This window comes from Macaca nemestrina, chromosome 2 (genome assembly GCF_043159975.1).
Source record: "Macaca nemestrina isolate mMacNem1 chromosome 2, mMacNem.hap1, whole genome shotgun sequence".
NCBI lineage: Eukaryota > Metazoa > Chordata > Mammalia > Primates > Cercopithecidae > Macaca > Macaca nemestrina.
In genome coordinates this window covers 141,496,196-141,519,843 of record NC_092126.1, presented here as the reverse complement: position 1 = coordinate 141,519,843, position 23,648 = coordinate 141,496,196, and the positions used below count along the sequence as shown (strand labels likewise).

At 37.2% G+C, this 23,648-nt stretch overlaps 1 protein-coding gene across 13 annotated transcripts in view; it reads right to left on the bottom strand.

Moving 5' to 3' along the window:
• The window catches only part of LOC105477607 (contactin 4), a 1,037,214-nt gene that overhangs the window by 305,741 nt on the left and 707,825 nt on the right, over positions 1–23,648 (bottom strand). For all 13 annotated transcript variants that reach the window (XM_071092102.1, XM_071092103.1, XM_071092099.1 and 10 more), the window contains one exon: positions 21,409–21,584. In XM_071092102.1, coding sequence (XP_070948203.1) covers positions 21,409–21,584 — 176 coding nt within the window. The remainder of the gene's footprint in view (positions 1–21,408; positions 21,585–23,648) is intronic.

Sequence of the window (23,648 nt, the reverse complement as noted above, 5' to 3'; positions counted from 1 at the left end):
TTTCAAGATTGCCTTTCTTACCAGCTTCTCTTTGTCACCCTGGCTATTACATGGAATAACCTAGTAGCCTGATAATTTTTTTTTTGAGATCTAATAAAAAACTACTTTTAATCTCAATCCATATGATATACCCAGACCATTTTTTCCAGTATTGCATCCTAGTGAGCTTTGACTTATCAAGTCCTCACATCAGCTCCAAGTTGCAGGTCACTACCACCCCATGCCCTATAGTATTTAATCTCATTTTCCACCTTCAGTTTCCAAACCAACATGGACTTTGACACACACCTTCCAGTTTAGGTTGGAGGTCATCATCTTGTCACTTATATTGCTGTCTTCTCAATATAAAAGAGATATATGGCTAATGTGTCCTTAATTCTGTTATTTTGTTGTGCTCTGCTGCTATTGCATCTCCTGAATTTTTAATTTTTTATTTCCATAGGATTTGGAGGAACAGGTGGTATTTGGTTACATGAGTAAGTTCTTTACTGGTGATTTGTCAGATTTTGGGGCACTCATGACCCAAGCAGTATACACTGAACCCAATTTGTAGCCTTTTATCCATCATCCTCTTCCCTCCTTTTCCCCCCTCGTCCCAAAAGCCCATGGTATCATTCTTATGCCTTTGCATTCTCATAGCTTAGCTCCCACTTATGAGTGAAAACATACAATGTTTGGTTTTTCCATTCCTGAGTTATTTCACTTAGAATAGTCATCTCCAATCCCATCCAGGTTGCTGCGAATGACACTAACTCATTCCTTTTTTATGGCTGAGTGGTATTCCATCATATATATATACCACAGTTCTTTACCTCCTTGCTAATTGATGGTCATTTGGACTAGCCTGATTATCTTAAAAAAAAGGTATCTAACACTGTGAAGCACTGGTGGAATTTCTAGTGGGACTGACAAAGCAAAAGGTAGACTTATAGATAACATTATAGGGGGTTGAAGGAAATCCACAGGGCACTGAGAGAGGCAGTCACTGAAGACCACATTAATCAGAGTAGCAGAGACAGGTGATATTTAAATTTTGAACCAAACCCCCAAAATAAGCCCTGTTGTGACTCTGGGCTTTAAGTCTGACTTGGAAAGAGTGGTGATGAGGGATGCCTTCTCAAGGGCCATCATAAAGTAGGATTCATTTGAAAATGCTACAGACAGCTGATCAAATTCTGGGAGGTTGTTCCTTTCCCACTGCGCAAATCTCTAAGTTCATGATATGTTTTCAAAGCTGGTGATTTGTCCTTTCCAGCACCAATAATGTTAGTTTCTATGTGTGTGTGCACAGTGTCATCATTGAAGAAACAGTCACTAAATATTTGTTTTGATCAGTTTTATGTTATTCCATGCTATGCATTTCCTGTCATATGAAGAAGATTTCTTGAATAAGGAATTAGGTTTCTCCAGGTGGCAATTGCTTTATCAATCTGTAGGATGCTCTTTGAGGGCACCTATTTCATAACCAGAGACAAAGAAGACAGAGGAACTTATATGTGCAGCTATTCACAGGTATTAAAAACTTTAAGGCATATAAAATATCTAATTATAGCTATCCCATATTTAATTGATGATTAATAATTTAAAATTATTAAGCAAAATTAAAAATACACATGAGGCTAGTAGAGCACTATTTTATTAGCTGTCTAATTCCAGGAAAACAAATAGTTTCCCTTTTTACTACACACCAGGTACTTTACATATGTTTTCTAATTCTTACAATAACCATGTGAGACATACTCTAGGAAGGGGAGCCAGGAGAAATGTCTTCTTAACCCAGAAAAAAAGCACTATCAGCATTACTTGAGCTCCATTCTCTAGCACTATCAGTTAAGTGGGCTTTTCCTGACTTCGTTAGCATCTTCAATCTCATCCTTTCATCTCTGTGCAGAAACTCAGTGATAACAAGTACGAGTGGTGATATTGAAACCCTACCGTCTATCTCCTCGTACTGCACTCAGCACCACCACTTACTGGCAAAAGAACAAAACACGGCTTCACCTTTTCACCCACGGATCCAAGTGGAGTTTAGTTAACAGTATGGCATTTAGAAATTGACTCTGGGTATTTTATTAGCATCAAATTCCGAACTCAGTTTTCAGTTTCTCAAACAAATTATTCCCTCTGATGGAGATGCATTTTCACCATAGTAGAAATAACAGAAAGCCAGTATAGTGTGGTGATTAATAATTCAAGTATTGAAGTCAAATTACCTGGAATCAGACCCTAGCCCTTCAACTTCCCAGCTGTGTGAAGTCTGGGAAGTTATTTAATTTTTTCATGTCTAAGTTCCCGCCTTTGTAAAATGGGAAAATCAAGAGTACAAGTGTCTAGTGTTGAGGTAAGGATTAAAAAAGAGAATTCCCAATTTAATGGCGGGTACATGCAAAGCAAGTGAGAAGTGTTAGTTCCTGTTATTGTTACAGGTGGTTGGTTGACCACCTGTGAACTGATGGTTAGACTTATAGAAAGCTACTGTCTTGCATACCATGTAGATTTCAAGACACTGAACATGTTTTATAGAAGCATATGAGAATTTTCCTAATCTTAAAGTCAGTAAAGTGACATGCTTAAGCATAGTGACCTCAGGAAATCTTGAGCTAAAATGCAGGACAAACGAACACTCTTCCCTTTTCTTCCTCCCTCCCACCACCTTCTGGTCTGCTGCATTCAGCCTTGCTCTGTGCCCTCCAGCCACAAGGCAAGTCTTCTTCGGATCCCTTGAAAGTACCATGCTCTATGCCACCACAGCACCTTTGTACATTCTCTATTTTCTGTCTAGAAAACACTTCCTCTTTAATCCTTACTGATCCTTCAGATCTCAGTTACAATCGTTTTCTTCGCGAAGTTTTTCTTAATACTCTCTATGTTAATTTCCTTTGTCACAAACATCATAGAACCACAACCATTTTCTTAGCATTTGTCTGAATTGGTGATCACATATTTCTTGTGTGATTACTTGATGAACATTTTCCTTCCATACTAGAACATGAACTCTTTAGGATGAGGGACTAGGTCTGGCTTTGTTCACCTGTCCAACACAGAGGAGGCACTCAGAAAAATATCTGAATGGATGAATGCTACAGTCTATGTTTTCTCCTCTCTTGAAATGCCTTGCTCTTTTTTTTTTTTTTGTATCCCTCCACTTTATACCTCTCCTTGAACATTTAAAATACTATTTTAAAATTCATATGGAACAACAACAACAAAAAAGCCCCAATAGCCAAGGCAATCCTAAGCAAAAAGAACAAAGCTGGAGGCATCATGCTATCCAACTTCAAACTATACTATAGGGACACAGTAACCAAAACAGCATGGTATTGGTACAAAAACAGACACACAGACCAACGGAACAGAATAGAGAACCCAGAAATAAGACTGCACACCTACAACAATCTCACCTTCAACAAACCTGACAGAACCAAACAATGGGGAAAGGATTCCTTATTCAATAAATGGTGCCAGGATAACTGGCTAGCCATATGCAGAAGACTGAAAGTGCTCCCCTTTCTTATACCATACACAAAAATTAACTCAAGGATAAAAGACTTAAACATAAAACCCAAAACTATAAAAATTCTGGAAGACAACCTGGGAAATACCATTCAGGACACAGGCACAGGCAAAGATTTCATTACAAAGACACCAAAAGCAATTGCAACTAAAGCAAAAGTTTTGACAAATGGGATCTAATTAAACTAAAGAGCTTCTGCACAGCAAAAGAAACTATCAACAGAGTAAACAGATGACATAAAGAATTGGAGAAAGTTTTTGCAAACTTGCATCTGACAAAGGTCTAATATCTAGCATCTATAAGAAACTTAAATATACAAGAAAAAAACAACCACATTAAAAAGTGGGCAAAGGACATCAACAGACACTTTTCAAAAGAAGACATACATGCAGCCAACAGTCATATAAAAAGGCTCGACATTGGCTGGGTGCGGTGGCTCACACCTGTAATCCCAGCACTTTGGGAGGCAGAGGTGGGCAGATCACGAGGTCAGGAGATTGAAACCATCCTGGCTAACATGGTGAAACCCCATCTCTACTAAAAATACAAAAACAAAATTAGCCGGGCATGGTGGCATGCACCTGTAGTCCTAGCTACTTGGGAGGCTGAGGTGGGAGAATGGCGTGAACCCAGGAGGCAGAGCTTACAGTAAGCTGAGATTGCGCCACTGCACTCCAGCCTGGGCGACAGAGTGAGACTCTGTCTCAGAAGAAAAAGAAAAAAAAAAAAAAAAAACCTTCACATCACTGATTATTAGAAAAATGCAAATCAAAACCACAGTGAGACACCATCTCACACCAGTCAGAATGGCCATATTAAAAAGTAAAAAAATAACAGATGCTGGCAAGGTTATAGAGAAAAATGAACACTTATATACATTGCTGGGAGTGTAAATTAATTCAAATATTGTGGAAGAGAGTGTGGTGATCCCTCAACATGTAAACATAGAAATGCCATTCGACCCAGCATTCCCATTACTGGGTATATACCCAAAGGAATATAAATCATTCTATTATAAAGACACACACATGTGTATGTTCACTGCAGTACTATTCACCATAGCAAAGACATGGAATCAACCTAAAAGCACATCAATGATAGAATGGATAAAGAAAATGTGGTACATACACAATGAGATCATGTCCCTTGCAGAGACATGGATAGAGCCATTATCCTTAGCAAACTAACGCAGGAACAGAAAACCAAACACTGCATGTTCTTACTTACAAGTGGGAGTTAAATGATGAGAACACATTGACACATAGAGGGGAACAACAGATACTGGGGCCTATTGGAGGGCGTAGGGTAGGAGGAAGGAGAGGATCAAGAAAAATAACTAATGGGTACTATGCTTAATACCTGGGCTATGAAATAATCTGTACAACAAACCCTCATGACAGAAGTCAACCTATGTAACAAACCTGCACATGTATTCCTTAACTTAAAAAGTTGAAAAAGTACCTTATATGCAAACACTACTTTCAGGCCAGCTCTTCATTCTCTCTTTTCTGCTGCTTATTCTGCCCTTTGTTCCTTCAAGACCTTCAATCTTTCTAACATTCACCACACTTGAGGTTACTTGTTCAATGTCTGTCTTCCCTACTGTATGTAAACTTTGTATCTGTCTAGTTCATTGATGCATTCCCTGCGTCCAACGCATTGCTTGCTATCCAGTTGGTATTCATTAAATATTTATGGGAAGAAGGAAAAATAAACAAAGGAAATCTCCACATTGAGTATGGATAACTCAAGTTTTTACAGCACATTTGCCCAAAGGTACTTGATTATTCAAACATAGAGAAGAACTAACAAGTTCTTGACAGCATCAGTAATTAATTAATAATAATCCCTTTTTAGAAATCTCAGGTGATTACTGACCTTGAATTTTATGTAGGATAAATGGCTGGTTAAAGTAAAATGAAGCTAATGTCGTAGACACAATAACTGCCAACTGTGTTTGAAACCTCTGAACATCTACTATGTATCAATGTTTAATACCAAGCGAAATATAAAAACATGGATCCAATTCAGTTCTCGGGGTGTATATGGACTAGTGAGAGAGCCAGACAAAACCATATCCTGTAATTATCGTATAGCATAATAAACACTAGAATACTCACAGACAAAAGAGATAAGAAATCAGAGCATTCACATGTTAATGTACATCTACATGTGACTAGGTGAAAACCTGCTCACATATATATATATACAGATTACACTTACCAGGCATATTTAATCCTCACAACTCTGAAGGATACTATGTAACATATATAATTCTCAAATACTATCATTATGTCCATTCAATAGATGCAGGCAGTAAAATGAAGAGGGGTATAGAAACTTATTGAAGGTCACAGCCTTTCTGTGGTTCTAGATAAAGGCAATAGCAGGTACAAAGCCAATGGGAAGATTGAAAGACCTAAGAAAATTTAGGAGAAATTATTTATTACAGAGTACTCTGGTAGAGATAGAAAAACCGCCCATTTAAAATAAACCTTGGGTCAGTGTCCACTGTTCTTAGAAAACGAGTACAGGGTGGGTCTTTTAGTTATGCAAATATATAGCAATTACCTCTCCACAGGTCTTGGAAAAGTTAGAAATGGAGCCCAGCTGGACAATATTAAATGGTCCTCTTGCTTATTTAACAGTTCTACGATTTTCATGCCTAGAGAAAAATATTTTTCCACTATGGATTTAGATTGTGCCTGGCCTGTAAAATAGTGATTGCTGTTATGAAATCACTAACATTCTTGTTTGAGTGGTTGTTTGCAGAAAATAGAACTGAGGCCCTGAGAGAAGGAGTAAGGACAAATGAGTTCTACCTCAAATTTGGGGAAACAGAGGATTAGATTGTCACAGCTCCAAATGTGAGGTTACCTAAATCAGACAGCCCAGAATTTATTGATATTGAATTTTATGTTACATATCCAAAGGCAGTATACTTTGCTTGTAGGGAATGCAGGATGGAGTCCATAGCTCATGTGATGTGAGCATCATATTTCTTTGATCTTAAGGTACTATTAACAGATGCCTCCCAATTTTAAAACTTACTGCAAAACTACAGCAGTCAACACAGTGTGGCACTGGCATAAGGACAGACATATAAATCAATGGAATGAAATTGAGAGCCCTGAAATAAACCCTTACATTTATGGTCAATCGATTTTTGACAAAAGTGTCCAGCCCATTCACGAGAGAAAGAACCATCTTTTCAACAGATGATGTTAAAACCGACACCATGCAAAAGAAAGCATTTGAAAAAAAAATCATTCTTTTGAACGAATCCTTCAACATATACAAAAATTAACTCAAAATGGGTGATAGAGCTAAATTTTACAGCTAAGACCATAAAACTCTTAGAAGAAAACATACGAGTAAGTTTTTGTGACCTTGGATTAGGCAATGGTTTCTTTGATGTGACAACAAGAGCACATGCAACAAAAGAAAAAAAATAAATTAAATTTTACCAAAATTAAAACTTTTGTGCTTCAAAGGACACCATCAAGAAAATAAAAACACGGCCAGGCACGGTGGCTCAAGCCTGTAATCCCAGCACTTTGGGAGGCCTAGACGGGCGGATCACGAGGTCAGGAGACCGAGACCATCCTGGCTAACACGGTGAAACCCCGTCTCTACTAAAAATACAAAAAAAATTAGCCGAGCGTGGTGGTGGGCACCTGTAGTCCCAGCTACACGGGAGGCTAAGGCAGGAGAATGGTGTGAACCCGGGAGGCGGAGCTTGCAGTGAGTGGAGATCATGCCACTGCACTCCAGCCTGGGCGACAGAGCAAGACTCCGTCTCAAAAAAAAAAAAAAAAAAAAAAAGAAAAGAAAAGAAAAGAAAAACACAACCCAGTAAATACAGAAAATATTTATAAATCATATATTGACAAGGGGCTTTTATTAGGAATACACAAAGAAATATTACAATTCAACAATGAAAAGATAACTGGGCAAAGAATTAAAAATGAGCAAAAGATTTGAATAGAAGTATCTCCAAAGATGTAGGAATAGCCAACAAACATGTGGGAATATGTTCAACATCATTAGCTATGAGGGCAATGCAAATCTAAACCACATGAGACATCACATCACTCTCAGTAGGTTGGCTAAAACTAAAAAAACCAACAATAGCAAGTGCTAATAAGGATGTGGAGAAATTATAAGCCTTACAAACAGTTGGTGGGACTGTAAAATGATACAGCCAATTTGGAAAATAATTTGACAGTTGCTCGAACTGTTAAACATACAGTAACTCCACTAGCAACTCCACTCCTAGGAATACACCCAAGAGAAATGAAAATACATGTGTCCGCAAAAAACCTGTATATGAATGTTCATAGCAGCATTATTCATAATGGCTAAAAAGTAGAAAGAACCCAAGCGTCCACCAACTGATGAATGGGTAAACATAATGGAGTTACATCCATATAACTGCATATTATTTAGACCTAAAAAGAACTGAAGTACTGGCCAGGTGTGGTGGCTCACGCCTGTAATCCCAGCACTTTCGGAGGCTAAGGCGAGCAGACCACCTGAGGTCACGAGTTCAAGACCAGCTTGACCAACACGGTGAAACCCTGTCTCTATTAAAAATACAAAAATTAGCCAGGCGTGGTGGCAGATGCCTGTAATCCCAACTACTCAGGAGGCTGAGGCAGGAAAATCGTTTGAAGCCGGGAGGCAGAGGTTGCAGTAAGCTGAGATCGCGCCATTGCACTCCAGCCTGGGCAACAAGAGTGAAACTCCATCTCAAAAAAAAAAATAACAAGAAAAAAGAAATGAAGTACTAACACACGCTACAGCACAGACGAACATGCATCTTTATTGGAGGGCTCTTCCTAATAGAATATTCTATTTCCTTAAACTAAGAAATATTAGTTTAAGGAAATAGAATATTCAAGAGGAAATATAACCTCATAGACTGGTAAAGGCCAAGACATTTCTGTTTCTCTTATATTCCTTCATTGATTCATTCAGCTTCATTTATTCCACAGATATTTATTCAGCACTTATCAACATTTATTATCACTTATCAGCATTTATTCAGCATTATTCAACATTTGAAAAAAGCAGGATAAAGTAGTCATTGAGCTTAGAAAGAAAAGCCATTTGTTGACTCCCTCACCTCAACATATACACTACTTATAGGACTATACAAAGACAAGTCTTTAAGATATAACTAATCTAAATTTTATGAGATAGAGCTAACAGATTACCTACCACACTAGACTGCATTCAATTTGAGGGGGAAAAAAAGTGGAGGCTATGAAAAAATGAATAAATCTGAAATGCTAATGACAGATAACAATGTAAGTATTTAGGAGCAAATTAATTCTCTAATCATAATTAGTGTGTACCCTAAATACATATTTCAGGGATAAATTACTGACCTGCAGTGCCATCCACTGAGAGTTTATGGCTAGTCTGGAATTTAATCTTTGGTGAAATATGTAAAAGAATAATTTAGTTCTTGGGAAACACACACATCTTTTCATGATGCCCTTGAATTTGAGATTTAACCTCTGAACCCTAAGGCATACTTTTTTCTCTGAAGTGAATATATATTTTAGATGTGAAGTTAAAACTAGCTAGTGTGATGCATAAAATACATGACAGCTAGAAGGCAAATGCCTTGTTTATGTTAGAGCCTACTCCGGGAAAGGTGCTGACTGGGAAGAGGATGGAAGCTGGCCCTCACTAGCACAGGGACTTTCTGGGGCTAGAAATGTCATAACACGAACGATAACATTGCTTGAGAGACCACAGCGGAGCGGTTACAGCCACAGGTAGGTCAGACACTCTAAACGTGATAACAGCCAGTTTCTAGGGCTTTAGAGTGCCAGACAAAGAGGCTGAATTCAGGGAAAATGACCTAGAAAAAGGAAGAAGTCCAGAGAGTGGGACTCAGGGCCAACAAACTACTCTGAATCACTTCAAATCACTGCCCTATGGAGAAAAGGCCAATTCTGCCTATTTCAGAGAAGGCCTGCAGAGGTCTGTTCCAAGTGAGAGGTAAAAACATACCCAGGAAAGGGAAAGGTTACCCTTTGAATTTTTTGCAGTCCCCATTTTCATTATCTGGTCAAATCATACTTTATAAAGTTCAAAACTCTGTTATGCTCTCCAGGGGAAAATGCATAGTGTGAGACAAAACTTGCACAGATAATCCTACATTTGATGGAAGCCATTTCTTTAATACTTTTCACCCTAATACAGTTAAGTTACAAAAGCACCTGATTTCAATCTCGTTCAAAGATTTTTTTTTTATTGATCGTTCAAAGATTTTTCTTTTTTTTAAGGTGGTCAGGAAAGAAATGATAAAGAACTATGCATACGTTGGCCTGTTTGTTTCCTGGAACCACTGCCAACAAGTTACCACAGACTGAATAGCTTAAAACAAAAATTTATTCTCTTGCAGTTCTGGAGGCTAGACACCTGAAATCAAGCTGTCAGCAGTGCTGGGCACCTTCGAAGGCTCTAGGGGAGAATCTTTCCCCGTTTCTTCTAGCTTCTGGTGGCTTTCAGCAGTCACTGGTTTCCCCTGCTGGATGACTCCAATCTCTGCCTCCATGGTAACATAGTCTCTTTCTGTCCTGTGTTTTCTCCTCACTCTCTTATGAGGACACTTGACATTTAATTTACGGTCCATCTGGGTGATTTTGGAAGATGTCATCTACTTAATTACATCTGGAAAGACCCTTTTTCCAAATAAGGTCACTTTCACAGTTTCCAGGTAGACACATCTTTTGAGAGTTACAGTTTTAGTCTGTTGGGACTGCTGTAACACAATAGACTGGGTAACTTTAACAACAGAAATGTAATTCTAAAAGTTCTGGAGGCTGGGAAGTCCAAGATTAAGGTGCTAGCAGATTTCTTGCCTAGTGAGGGCTCTCTTCCTGATTCACTGACTGCCACCTTCTCACTGTATCCTCACACGGCAGAAGGAGCAAGGGAGCTCTTGGGAATCACTTTTATAAGGGCACTGATCCCATTTACAAGGGCAGATCCTTCATGACCTAATCACCACCAAAGGCCCCACCTCCTCATATGATCACATTGGGGTTAGGATTTCAACACAGGAATTTAGGAGATATAAATATTCATTGTATAGCAGGTACCATTCAAATCACTATAGTTAGTCATTAGATTCTGACTTAACCGTAAGTTAAAATATATGTTCTATAGCACCCTAACCTCTCAAATGAAAATTCTTGAAAAAAAGGATATTTAGAACGATTTTGACATTTTTAATCATTCAGAAATTGGTCCCCCTTTTCCCCTGAATGGCAACACCTGATTGTTGATCTTCAGAGCCTAAAAATTAAACTTAAAAATGATCAGAATTATTTTAATATTTGTTGACTGAATTACTCAAAATAATGAAACAAAAAGGAGTGATATTTTAGTACCTTGGTTGTTTTTTTATTATGATATAAAATATTAATTGTTCTCTTTTAGCCTTCATGTTTTTTAAAAGTCTGATGAATCTTGCTTGGATCCTCATCAGGTTTCATTTGCCAATATTCATATATATATATATTTAAAAAATTCATATTTTTATATATATAAAAATTCACATTTTTATATATATATAAAATACTCTCAGAACCTTCCTGAATTTAAAACAATCTCTATACTTCATTGATTGTCTTATGTCACAAACTGCTTTTTATCAGTCCCCAAACTGGCCTGTGGGATGACCAAAAGAAGGTATACATAATAAACTATTAATAATAGCTACAATTAACTAGCATCTGTACTTTAATAGTTCCTAAGATTTACCTTATGAAATTTTCAATAGACACTAATTATCACTATTAATGTCTTTCTGTCTAGACTATTCTCAGTGGCAGAAACTATCTACTAAAAGCATTATTTCAGAAACTCAGCAAGTTTGGGTTTAAATTCTTCTAACTATTCCAATAAAAATATTTACCCTTTTATTGAAAATCAAAGCCTTCCATTGATAAATATTTTCAGTTTTGACACCCAAAGTTTCCTAAAGTTGATTACATTTCAATTGATCTAAATATTCACAGATTATTTATCTAAATAGTCATCCATCCACATTTTTCGCTCAGAATAAAGTTTGCTTGTTTAAGCAGCTTTCCAGATTAAAAAGTAGTCAAGCCAGTTATGAGTTGAGCCATGTATCAAACTCCCCGCTATTGTTCTGATTGACTGCACATTTTATTCACTGGCTATGAAGGATAAACTAGTTATTAGATATTAAAAGCGATGAACATTTGAAAATTACAGTGAATAGAAGCTAGGATCAGGGCTCAAAAACCAAGTTGCCAAAATTCCTAGTGAGAATATATTCTCAGTTTAATACAGTTTTCTATCACCACCACCACTACCACCACCACCACTACCAACACCACCACCACCACCACCAACATCACCACCACCACCACCACCACCACCACCATCACCAGCACAACTACCACTACCACTACCATCACTACAATTGTCAGAGTGTACCCCAGTTAAAGATAACTCAGATTAAGACTTACTGTAGTAGTCATAAGAAAGATCTTTTTCAATGAGACTATCTAATCAGTTGCTGTTTATTCAATTGATATTTTCACCATAAAAAATGTTTGCCACTTAACTGATAAGGCTAACTTAACCTCAGAATGGAGTGATTTATTAAGTTACATTACTCTCTCTTTAAAAAATTTTCTTTTCTTTTTTTATTTCCACTTCATTCTACAATAACAGAAGAGTTACTTTATTCATAGAGTCCTTGCTTGAAGTCACAGGAAGGCCAAAATGAAGTGGCTTTTGTACCTAAGGGCTCCTTTCACTCAACATCTTCATTTCTCCTTTTTTTCTTTTTTCTTTTTTTTTAAAATACTTTTCATCTTCTATGACTTTCCCCTTAACACATGCTCAGAGGGTAGAGATGCAGGGCATGGATGGTGTATTAGTCTAGTTACTTTTCCCATCTTAAGTGAGGTATCCATAGAGGTAAGCATAGATATCACCCATTGCTTCCTCCAGGATAATATCACCTTGCCCATGACCATGACAATGCCAGTTTCCCTACAGCAGGCAGGTAACCAGATTTTGTTCAAAAATTTAATTTTACCGTTAGCAATTGGAAGTACTTATGTATGACTTACAGTCATCTACAACCCGAGATGATGAGTAGCTTAAGTCTTTTTACTTTGCAGATCTGAATTGTCAGAAGAAAGTGAAAATTCCAGGAAGACGGCCCCAAACAATGTTTACAAAGTAATCAGTTTGACAGGCTAAAATCTGGAGTCATTAGATATTAAGATTATTCTCTGGGAAGCTCTTCATAATAATCTACATTTAAAGTGCATCTTTTTCACATGTAGGGGAGAAATGATATGGGAGTAAGAAACTTATAAAAATATTTCATTGGCCGGGCGCGGTGGCTCAAGCCTGTAATCCCAGCACTTTGGGAGGCCGAGGCGGGTGGATCACGAGGTCAGGAAATCGAGACCATCCTGGCTAACATGGTGAAACCCCGTCTCTACTAAAAATACAAAAAACTAGCCGGGCGTGGTGGCGGGCGCCTGTAGTCCCAGCTACTCGGAGGCTGAGGCAGGAGAATGGCGTGAACCTGGGAGGCGGAGCTTGCAGTGAGCCGAGATCGCGCCACTGCACTCCAGCCTAGGTGACACAGCGCGAGACTCCGTCTCAAAAAAAAAAAAAAAAAAATTTCATTTACTGCTTGGGGATAAACAGCTTACCAACCACAGTTATTTACCATAAAATACCAATATTCAAAATGCTTTACAGCCTACTTGCAAGAAATTGGAAATCTGCATCTTAACTTTTAGAGCAGAAATATTGTTATTAATTATTCTCATTATAAAACCTGAAGCCAATTATATTAAAGTTAGAGTCACAAATTTATGCATAATCATTGCATGTAACATTATGCTTTTAGATGTTAACAGTAAATCAACAGTATGACGGCATCAAGAATCTACAACTAAAAAATTAAAAACAAAAGCAAATTTATGATGGATGTACTTACTATATCAAATGTTGTAAATGCAACAAAAAATTCAAGTTTGTGTACAAAGGAAACATTTCACCAACCACCAAAATCTACAGTTTAAACATAAATTTCATTGGTAAAACGTAGTTTTTCACAGCATAAGGGAACCCTTGTATGTAAAATGCCATATAACAGGCTCAAGACTCAGGTGACCAAGTTCCTATGCTGGTCCCTTCTCCCACTGCTGTATCCTTGGTGAGTTATTTCACTTCATTAATTTTCATGTTCTTCACTCATAAAATAAAAATAATATATAAACTTCTTTGGCTTGTGTTGAGAACTAAATGGAATAATGCTTCCAAAGTACTTAGTATAATATTCAACATAGAGTAATAACATTGTGACATTTATGAAGCCCTGACTATGTGCTAAACAATGATCTAGGAGGTTTACAATTATTAATTGATTTGATCCTTACAACAAAGGAGGTAAACCACCTGAGGCAGAAAGAAGTATCTTGTTCAAGCTCACAAAATTATAGAAGCTGAATTTGAATCCAAGGAGTCTGACTCCAGGGCTTGTGCTCTTACCAACTATACTTAGGTATAAAATGGTAGTTATTCATATGATCCAGCAATTCCACAACTGGCTATATATTCAAAAGAAAGGAAATCAATATATCAAAGATATATTGGCACTTTCACATTTATTGCACCACTATTGACAATAGCCAAAATATGGAATCAACCTAAGTGCCCCTCAATGGATGAATGAATGAAGAAAATGAGATATATATACATAATGGAATATTATTCAGCCATAAAAAGAATGAAATCCTGTCATTTATGGCAACATGGATGAATCTGGAGGGCATTATGCTAAATGAAATAAGCCAAGCACAGAAAGATAAATGCCACATATTCTCAACTGTACATGGAAGCTAAATAAGTTGGTCTTATTTAGTAAGACAGAATAAGAGTAGAGAGTAGAAGAGTGGTAACTAGAGGTGGGGAAGGGAGGAGGGACAGGGAAAGGCTGGTTAACAGATAAAAAATTACAGCTAGATAGAAGGGGTAAGTTCTTGGGCTCTCCAGTACTGCAGGGTGACTACAGTTAAGAACAATTTACTCAACCAGGCACGGTGGCTCACGCCTGTAATCCCAGCACTTTGGGAGGTCGAGATGGGCAGATCACCTGAGGTCAGGAGTTCGAGACCAGCCTGGTCAACATGGTGAAACCCTGTCTCTACTAAAAATAGAAACATTATTTGGGCATGGTGGTGGGTGTCTGTATTCCCAGCTATGTGGGAGGCTGAGGCAGGAAAATCGCTTGAACCCAGGAGGTGGAGGTTGCAGTGAGCCATGATTGTGCCACTGCACTCCAGCCTGCGTGACAGAGCGAGACTCTGCCTCAACAAACACAAAACAAAAACAACAAAAAATCAATTTACTCTAATTTTCAGATGAGAGAATTTTGCATGTTCCCAACACGAAGAAATGATAGTTTAGTTGTATGAGGTGATGAGTATGTTAATTACTCTGATTTGATCATTTACACATTGCATACAGCTATTGAAGTATCACACTGTAACCCATAAATACATGCAGTTACTATGAGTCAGTTAAATTTTTGTAAGTGATAGTTATTTTAAAAAGACAGTACATGGAGGGACAGAAAGGGGAATGGAAGAGAGAACAGACAAGAAAACACAGAAGCAGTTATTGTGTAACTTTCCTATGCTGGAAATGATTCTGGGATTTTACATATGCTTTACAACGTAATCTTCCTAACAACCCTAAAAGGGAAGTGTAGTGGTGTTGAGAAGCTGGAATTCTAGAGACACAGGACACATAGAATGAAATGGAACAATTAACATTTCATGCCATCTAAACTTAGTCAATATAACATCTCATCTTCTCAAGCCCACGTTCCTAAGTTAAAAAAAAAAATGATTTATATTATTTCAGTGTAGGGGTATGTACTGAAATTTATTTTTTAAAATAAATATCCATGTTTATATGACCAAGGAAAATTGCTCTGTTGAGTGACTGTACACAAAGATCCTCAGGCAGATTTAGACCAGGATGCTGGGCTGCAAAAGTGGGCAGCTAGGGTGATGGGGCTATAGCACTTCATTCTGTACAGACACAACCTCTGGAAACATCCCCTTCGTTAAGGTGTGCAAATAACGAACTGAAATCTCCTCCACTTTAGGCCTTATCTTCTGATTTATTCATCTATGGAAGAATTTTTTAAAATATTCAACTTGGTTTTGCTCCTGGACAAAAGGGAGTGTAGAGTGAATGAAGGTTGGGGAGCCATGCTTAAGCTCAAAGGAGCTTTCCTTTGAAACACTTCATGAAGCCGCGTGTAGTCTCACGCTGACTTTCCAGGATACAAGTGAACTCTGAGGGCTTGTTGATTCATTCCACACATGAGCATTTTTTTTTTTTTTTTTTTTTTTTTGAGACGGAGTCTTGCTCTGTCACCCAGGCTGGAGTGCAGTGGTGTAATCTCGGCTCAGTGCAAGCTCTGCCTGCTGGGTTCACGCCATTCTCCTGCCTCAGCCTCCCAAGTAGCTGGGACTACAGGCGCCCACCACCACGCAAGGCTAATTTTTTTTTTTTTTTGGTATTTTTTTAGTAGAGATGGGGTTTCACTGTGTTAGCCAGGATGGTCTCGATCTCCTGACCTCGTGATCCGCCCACCTCAGCCTCCCAAAGTGCTGGGATTACAGGCATGAGCCATTGCGGCCGGCCATGAGCATCTTTTTAATGTGGGCCAACGCTTCCCCAACACAAATTCCTTACAAGGAATTAAGATGTCAACCATCTTCTGTAACAACCTCAAGGTGAGAATGCTTGCTTTCACCTCCAATTCACTCCAAAGGACCATCAGAATATGCTTGACTCAGTGGTTCAACTCATTCCTTATGCCCCACATATGGCATGATGACTTTAATGTCTAATTCTTATTCATATTTCAAGTTTATTAAGTGCCAGGCACAGAGGATCTAGTCAATCATATTTGTAGCCCTAGGTGAAACAGAAGGACTAAAAGGTAGAAAGGGTATGGTAGTAGGCTAAGTGACAGTGAGGGAAGTGATTGCTGATGGCTTAATACTGCAGAGAGACTGAAAAACCAAATGTGCTCCCAATTACATTACAATAATGTATGCTTATCCATATCTCATCAAGGGGGACTTAAATTATGCTATCCTTATTTAATCAAGGAAGGATTTCTATTCTAAATATATTGACTTTAAAAAGTGAGAGGAAGAGCAAGTTCTTAGCGGTCTCATCTCTAGTTAGCTATAAATTTTGCTTATGTGAATTAATTCAACTTAAAAATGCTAAATGCTATTACAAGACATGACTAAATCCTGTGCACAAAAGCAGCATGAAAACATTTTTAATAATCAATAGAAATACTGTCTACCTTATAAGACTATCTTCTGAATAAAATTATAGAAAGTATATAAATGAGATTTGAAAATTGTAACACGGTAAATAAAAGTGAAGGGTTGTTTTTCTTACAAATTAGAGTGAATCTAAAGCAAAGTAGGACCAGCATGCATGAAACTGGGAGCTGAAGACTGCCTTTCCGTGGCTCTGTAACTTATTAACTGTGTATTAACAATGACTAATTCAGTTACTCTAATCTTCAATTTCATTTTTAAAAAGATACAGGCCAGGAGACCTTTAATGTCTTTTTCAACCATACAATCGTATGATTAAAGAGGAAGAAATATTCTCACTTGCATGGTATAGTGCAGTAAGTGTGGCCAAAAAGCAACATTTTTTTTTTTCCTTCAATGACTATGACAATACGTGGAGTCACAGAAACTACTAACATTCAAAAGATGTCACTGTCCTGCCTCACTTTTATTAATTCACTGAAGAAAAGGATTTTATCTTAACCAATTGAAAGTGAATGCTGAATACAGGCAACGTCTTTTGATTTTCTTTTAATTTTAAAAAGATAGGGAAAAACATCTAGAAACTATGGATCGATACTCAAGAAGATAAACTCCAGAAAATTACTAGAATAGAAAGGGTGGGTTTGGGTATATAAAAATACCTCATCCTCAAATTAACTTTATACATATATTTTCTTTGTTGTGTTACTGAATGGGCATGTAACACAGCAATTCCTTTATTCAAACATAAATGGCTAGGAAATACAAGGATGGACAAGATAGTCTCAGTTCTCTTAAAATACATGTTCTGCCATAGAAGTGAAATAATAAATGAGAAAAAAGTAAATATACAATCATTCTAGATTGTATTAAATGCTGGTAAATTGAGCCGGGCGTGGTGTAATCTCATGATGTTGGGAGGTTGAGGCGGGTGGATCACTTGAGGGCAGGAGTTCGAAACCAGCCTGGACAATCTGGTGAAACTCCATCTCTACTAAAAATACAAAAAACTTATCTGGGCGTGGTGGTGTGGGCCTGTAATCTCAGCTACTTTGGAGGCTGATGCAGAATAGCTTGAACCCCGGAGGTGGAGCTTGCAGTGAGCTGAGGTCGCACCACTGCACTCCAGCTAGGACAACGGAGCAAGACTCAGTCTTAAAAAAAAAAAAAAAAATTCTGGTAAGTAAAAGATACTGTTTTGTAAAAGCAGAGGGCTGGAAGAAGGTCGGCAGAGAGGACGAGAAATGATGGAAATTGCTTGTTATGTTAGGGTGACATGGAAACTTTCTCTTAGGAGGTCATACCTAAATTGAGAAGTGAGGATCATGAGACGTCTGCTGCGTGAAAGATCACGAGAAAAGCTTATCAGGCAGAGGGAACAAAAGTATCATGACCCTGTTGCAAAAAATAATTTGTCATTTTTGAGAAATTAAAATGAGACCATGGTAATGAGTTTGAGATTTATTCTAAGTACATTAGAAGGCATAAAGCAGGAAAGCGGGATGATCTAATTTACATTTTTTAAAAGATTACTCTGGCAGTTTTACGATAAATGGTTAAGGAAAAGCTCAAGAAGATGCAGAGAGAGCAGGCAGGGCTGGATGTTGTAGAAACAATACGACTTGATTTTAGCAAGGCTTTAGCAAAGATTGTCACTACTTTAAAACCATGTGGGTGAAACTGGAGTTCAATTATAGTATATTTGGCTAAATTTGTAGCTGGTTGAACAAGAGTGTCCAAATAATATTAAATTAAAGGTTTAATTTCATTTTAGTGGAAATTCTCTAGTGACATGCTGCCCTGTCTTGGTCAACATGTTGTATCAATTATTTGAATGGAGACACACTTATCAAATTTTCTGCTGACACTAAACTAGGAGAACAATCAATATGTCAGATTGAAAAAAAAAACTTAAAACAATTTCAAATATGATGGAACAAAGGGTCACTACTCAGAACATGAATTCATTAGGGGTAAATATAATACTCCGAATTTAGGTTAATAAAACAACATGGTTGGGTAGCTCTGGATGAATAGAAATTTATAAGAAATCCTTTCTCAGATTTTACATGATTATATGCTTCAAATAAAGTTACAATGGTACTTAAAAATGAAGATTAAATAAATATTATTGTCAGCTTCATTGACTGAAAAAAAGTTCACATCATGAAATACTATTGTTCCCAGTGTCCTCAGAAAAAGTTAAGGTACATATATGGAATTCTGTGCATTTCCATAAGACTACAATAGATGAATTAACATAGTTGAGTGTATTGTGAAGAATATGGCTGTGGATTAAGTAAATGGGGAAGAAAAGAATTTATGGGACAAGGGACATGATCATATCTTCACATATTTGAAGAGTAACTAGCATCTCATAGTAAGTACTGGGAGTGAATGTGATAGAAATTTAGATATTTGGCTCAATTTTAAGACAGAGATGTCAAGTTTGTTTTTGTATTTTTGAACAACTAGAGCAGTCTACTGTGGCCCAAGGTGCCTTGTGATGAGTTGGTGAACTTTCTCTCACTAGAATTTTTCAAACCAAATGATGATCAGCGCAGGATTTTGAGGGTGGGAGGAATGCCAACATCACACATGAAGTGGAATGAGCAAACTGGATTCCATTTCCTGGTAGGTCCTCAAGTCAACCCACCGCAAACTGAGTGGTAGATTTTTTTTTTTTTTTGGTTAAACTATTCTATTTAAATGACTGTCCTTGAATATGAGATTCCATCTTTCTGATGTTTTGGTAGTAAAATGCCTGGTCTTTCACAAAAGGATAATCTTAAAAGCTGGTAATTTGTTTTTTTAAATGTAAGCTAGTAATAAAAAAGTCTGGGTATAGTATTTCTGTTTTTTTGAGACGGAGTCTTGCTCTGTCGCCCAGGCTGGAGTGCAGTGGTGCAATCTCGGCTCACTGCAAGCTCCACCTCCCGGGTTCATGCCATTCTCCTGCCTCAGCCTCCGCAGTAGCTGGGACTACAGGTGCCTGCCATCACACCCAGCAAATTTTTTGTATTTTTAGTAGAGACAGGGTTTCTTCGTGTTAGCCAGGATAATCTCAATCTCCTGACCTCGTGATCTGCCCGCCTAGGCCTCCCAAAGTGCTGGGATTACAGTCATGAGCCACTGTGCCCGGCCTGGGTATAGTATCTCTATCTCAATTTTTTTTTTTTTTTTGGTGTTACTGTGTTAAAAATTTCCTACACTATGACATCCAAAATTCAAAGAATTACAAGATTTATTAAATACTGAGATATTCCCCTCCTCTGAGAGTACATGATTCTATGGTTATTTCCAAAAATTAATTCAAGAAGATTTGTCATTACTAAAAAATAAATATAGATATAAGACTTGTATTAAACCAAGAGAAATAAATACTTTGGTTCTGTTATATTCAATCACACATATTATTCTCCTATTATTCTGAACACCTAAGAATATTTAGAAGACTATCTCAAGAGACATTCACTAACCAAATAATCCTGGAACCTTGCATATACATAATACTTAGAAAATTCATTTCTCAACTTATAAAAATGCCACCAAATGGCATTAATAGATTAAGAACTGGATATTAGGTACATTTGATGTTGAGTTCCTGGAGAGGACTTTGTTAATGAGAATATTCTACAGTGTTACTGCCAGCAGACTTTATGAAACCTTTGGCTAATGCCAACATGCACTGCTATATGAGTTGGAATTTCACACAAGGAAATACATAATCACATGCAAATACATAAACCCTTAAAAGTGTAGCTGAACATCAATCCTTGAAGGTGGCTATGCTAAAATGTATGCTAACTGCTCTTGCCTATGGATTTTATTTTCAAATTGTGATTTCTAAATTCTACTTTCTTTCACACATTCATGGACTTTTGTTAAATGGTGGTCTTAAGATATGGTTATTTGTTTTTTTAAACATTCTAAACTGGAAATATCAAAGGTGGATAACACTTTGTCTCCATTTTTTTGTCATTATTGCAGTCGCTTTAAATTTTTTCTAGCCTATGAAATAAGAAACAATGTGAGAATTATAGGATTAATTGACTACTCAGTTTTTTTCCAGCTCTGACCTTTATGGTTAAAGTACTTCTCTTATTCTCTACTAAATTACTGGCAGTTCAATTTCTTGCTTATACACATTCTATTTAAAATGTATGTGTGTGTAAAATTTGTTGTTTACATAAATTTATACATGTGTCAATCTCAGTGTGTGAATTTATTTGTATATAAAGAAAGCATCATATAATCAAATTATCATACAATCAAACTATCTCAATCCTTATCAAAGTAGAAGAATATATCTCCTCACTTAGATTTACAGTTTATCCTACAAACAAAATTATTTCCAAAACGTGAAAAAGGGTAAAGATGATCATGTAACAAATTAAAATCTAGTCTCTAAAATGAAACTGCTATAAAAGCGTATTGGTATAATGGTAAACAAACTCAAAGTAACATTTGCAGCATTATATAATTGCTACTTACAAGCAAACTGAAGCTTTGCTTCTCTGCTAACAATTGTTCCAAACGAGTTTGTTGCTGTGCACTGGTAGGTTCCAGCATCTTGGGTTTTATTGGGGTTATTGATCAACAAGCTGCCTTCAACAACACTGTAGCGGAAATCCATACCAATGTCAACATCTGTTCCATTTAACTTCCACCTATAGTATAAAAATGCCAGTAGATAAAGTCTTGTCATATTAATCAATATTTTTGAATTGTCTAAAATATATACAAACTATAAATAGCATGAAAAATCATTTGTGACTTTTTTTAAAAAGCGTGATTAAGAAGTTAGAAATGCTCTACCCAGCAATGGTAACATCTTAAGAGCTTATGGAAATAACATGTCTTTTAAAGTAAACAATGATATTAAAATTTTAATAACTGTTTTTCTGACTACTTATCATGGTACAAACACTTCACCGTTTTGAAGTCCGGCCGCAGATTTCTCATAGCACCTGTGCAACTTTCTTCAAACGGGGCTTGTTAGTAAAAGTCTTTCTAGTTTGCAATCATTCTTTAAATGGGTCTATACAGATGACAGCATATACTATTTCCAGGTAGATTGCTGAGTATCTGATGAAACTGCAGCAGAGTTGCTTTGATTTATTCCTTAATATGACTACAATGGCTGGCTGTAAAGGAGAGGAACTCTATTGATCTTGAGCTGCCGTGGGGACCAAACCTGCCTTAACCTTGGATCACTTTGAAGAGCTCCTTCACCACTGGCACGCAAACATCAATCAACCATCCCAGGAAACTGCAGATTAGACCATTAGATAATCGGGGCAAAGAGAGGTTTTTTTGTTTGTTTGTTTGTTTTTGTCCTTCTGTTTATTTACCTGGATCACCTATGTATGTGACTATTTAGCCCAGTAAAGTAGGTTTAGTAGGACTTACACATTTTAACAGCAAAGTTTTGGTAATTAAGACCTATGTTTTTGTTTTTGTTGCATTTTACAACCAACACCATTTCAAACAGTGAGCTTATCTTGACTCGGTTCAGAAGTCAATTAAATACTTAAGAACTTTGGCACTAATACAACTCAGTGACTATCTTATCTGTTTACCCCCACAAATCTTACACAGAATATTAACTAATGAAAATAGCATAGTAGGAGTTTGTGAATTACCAGGAGTATCACAGTAGCATTTACATCAGAATGTTAAAAATTAAGAAATACAGCAGAACAAAGAAAACTGATCCAAATTCATAATGGGAGTAAGGAATGACAGCCATTAATCTTATCTCCTTTAAATAGTAAAAACACCATTTAAACATTTGTGTGTGTGCACATGCACATTCATTGTATATCATCTTACAACATTCTTGGTTACTATGGTTGTCTGTACACAATGTAAAAGGATTTAAATGAAAAAAATATAGGCGAGTTAGTTTCAAGATTTTGGATGTCTGATATCAACAAAAGCAAATATACAGAAGGGTAATCCCTTCTTTCTGTCAAGACCTCTGTCCCACTTCAAAGCCATTTTTCAATGACACCTCTTTCAATGAAGTCTTCCTCAGTATTTCTAGTCAAAATTAACCAAAGATGACTAAGCGCGGTGGCTCACGCCTGTAATCTCAGCACTTTGGGAGGCCGAAGTGGGCAGGTCTCTTGAGCCCAGGAGTTCCAGAATAGCTTGGGCAACATGGCACAACCCTGTCTCCACAAAAATACAAAATTTAGCCAGGTGTGGTGGTGCATGCGTGCCTGTAGTCCCAGCTACTCGGGAGGCTGAGGTGGGAGGACCACTTGAGCCTGGGAGATTGAGGCTGCAATGAGCCAAGGTCACACCACTGCAACTGCACTCCAGCTTGGGCAACAGAGCGAGACCTCATCTCAAAACAAAAACAACAAAAATTAAGCAAAGCTTTATCCAGTCTCCTGCAGAATTGTCCATGCTCCTTTATGTAGGAATGCTGCTTTTACTGTAGATAATTGGCCTACATCGCTTTTGTATTCTCACTTTAGCCATCTAAAATCTAACACTCTCATTGTGCTCCATAAATGCTTGTTGAATTTAATTGACTAAATATTTTACTTCTTTGCTGGATATTTTAGCTTTGAACATCCACAATTCATGAAGCATTCCAGCACACTACCACACAGCTACATATGTTTATTCATGTCTTTGAAATGTAAAAATTTAGAAACAAGAGAGGTAAGAAAGGTAGACCAGGAGCATGAAATAGAAAAATGAGGTAACTCTTTATGTGT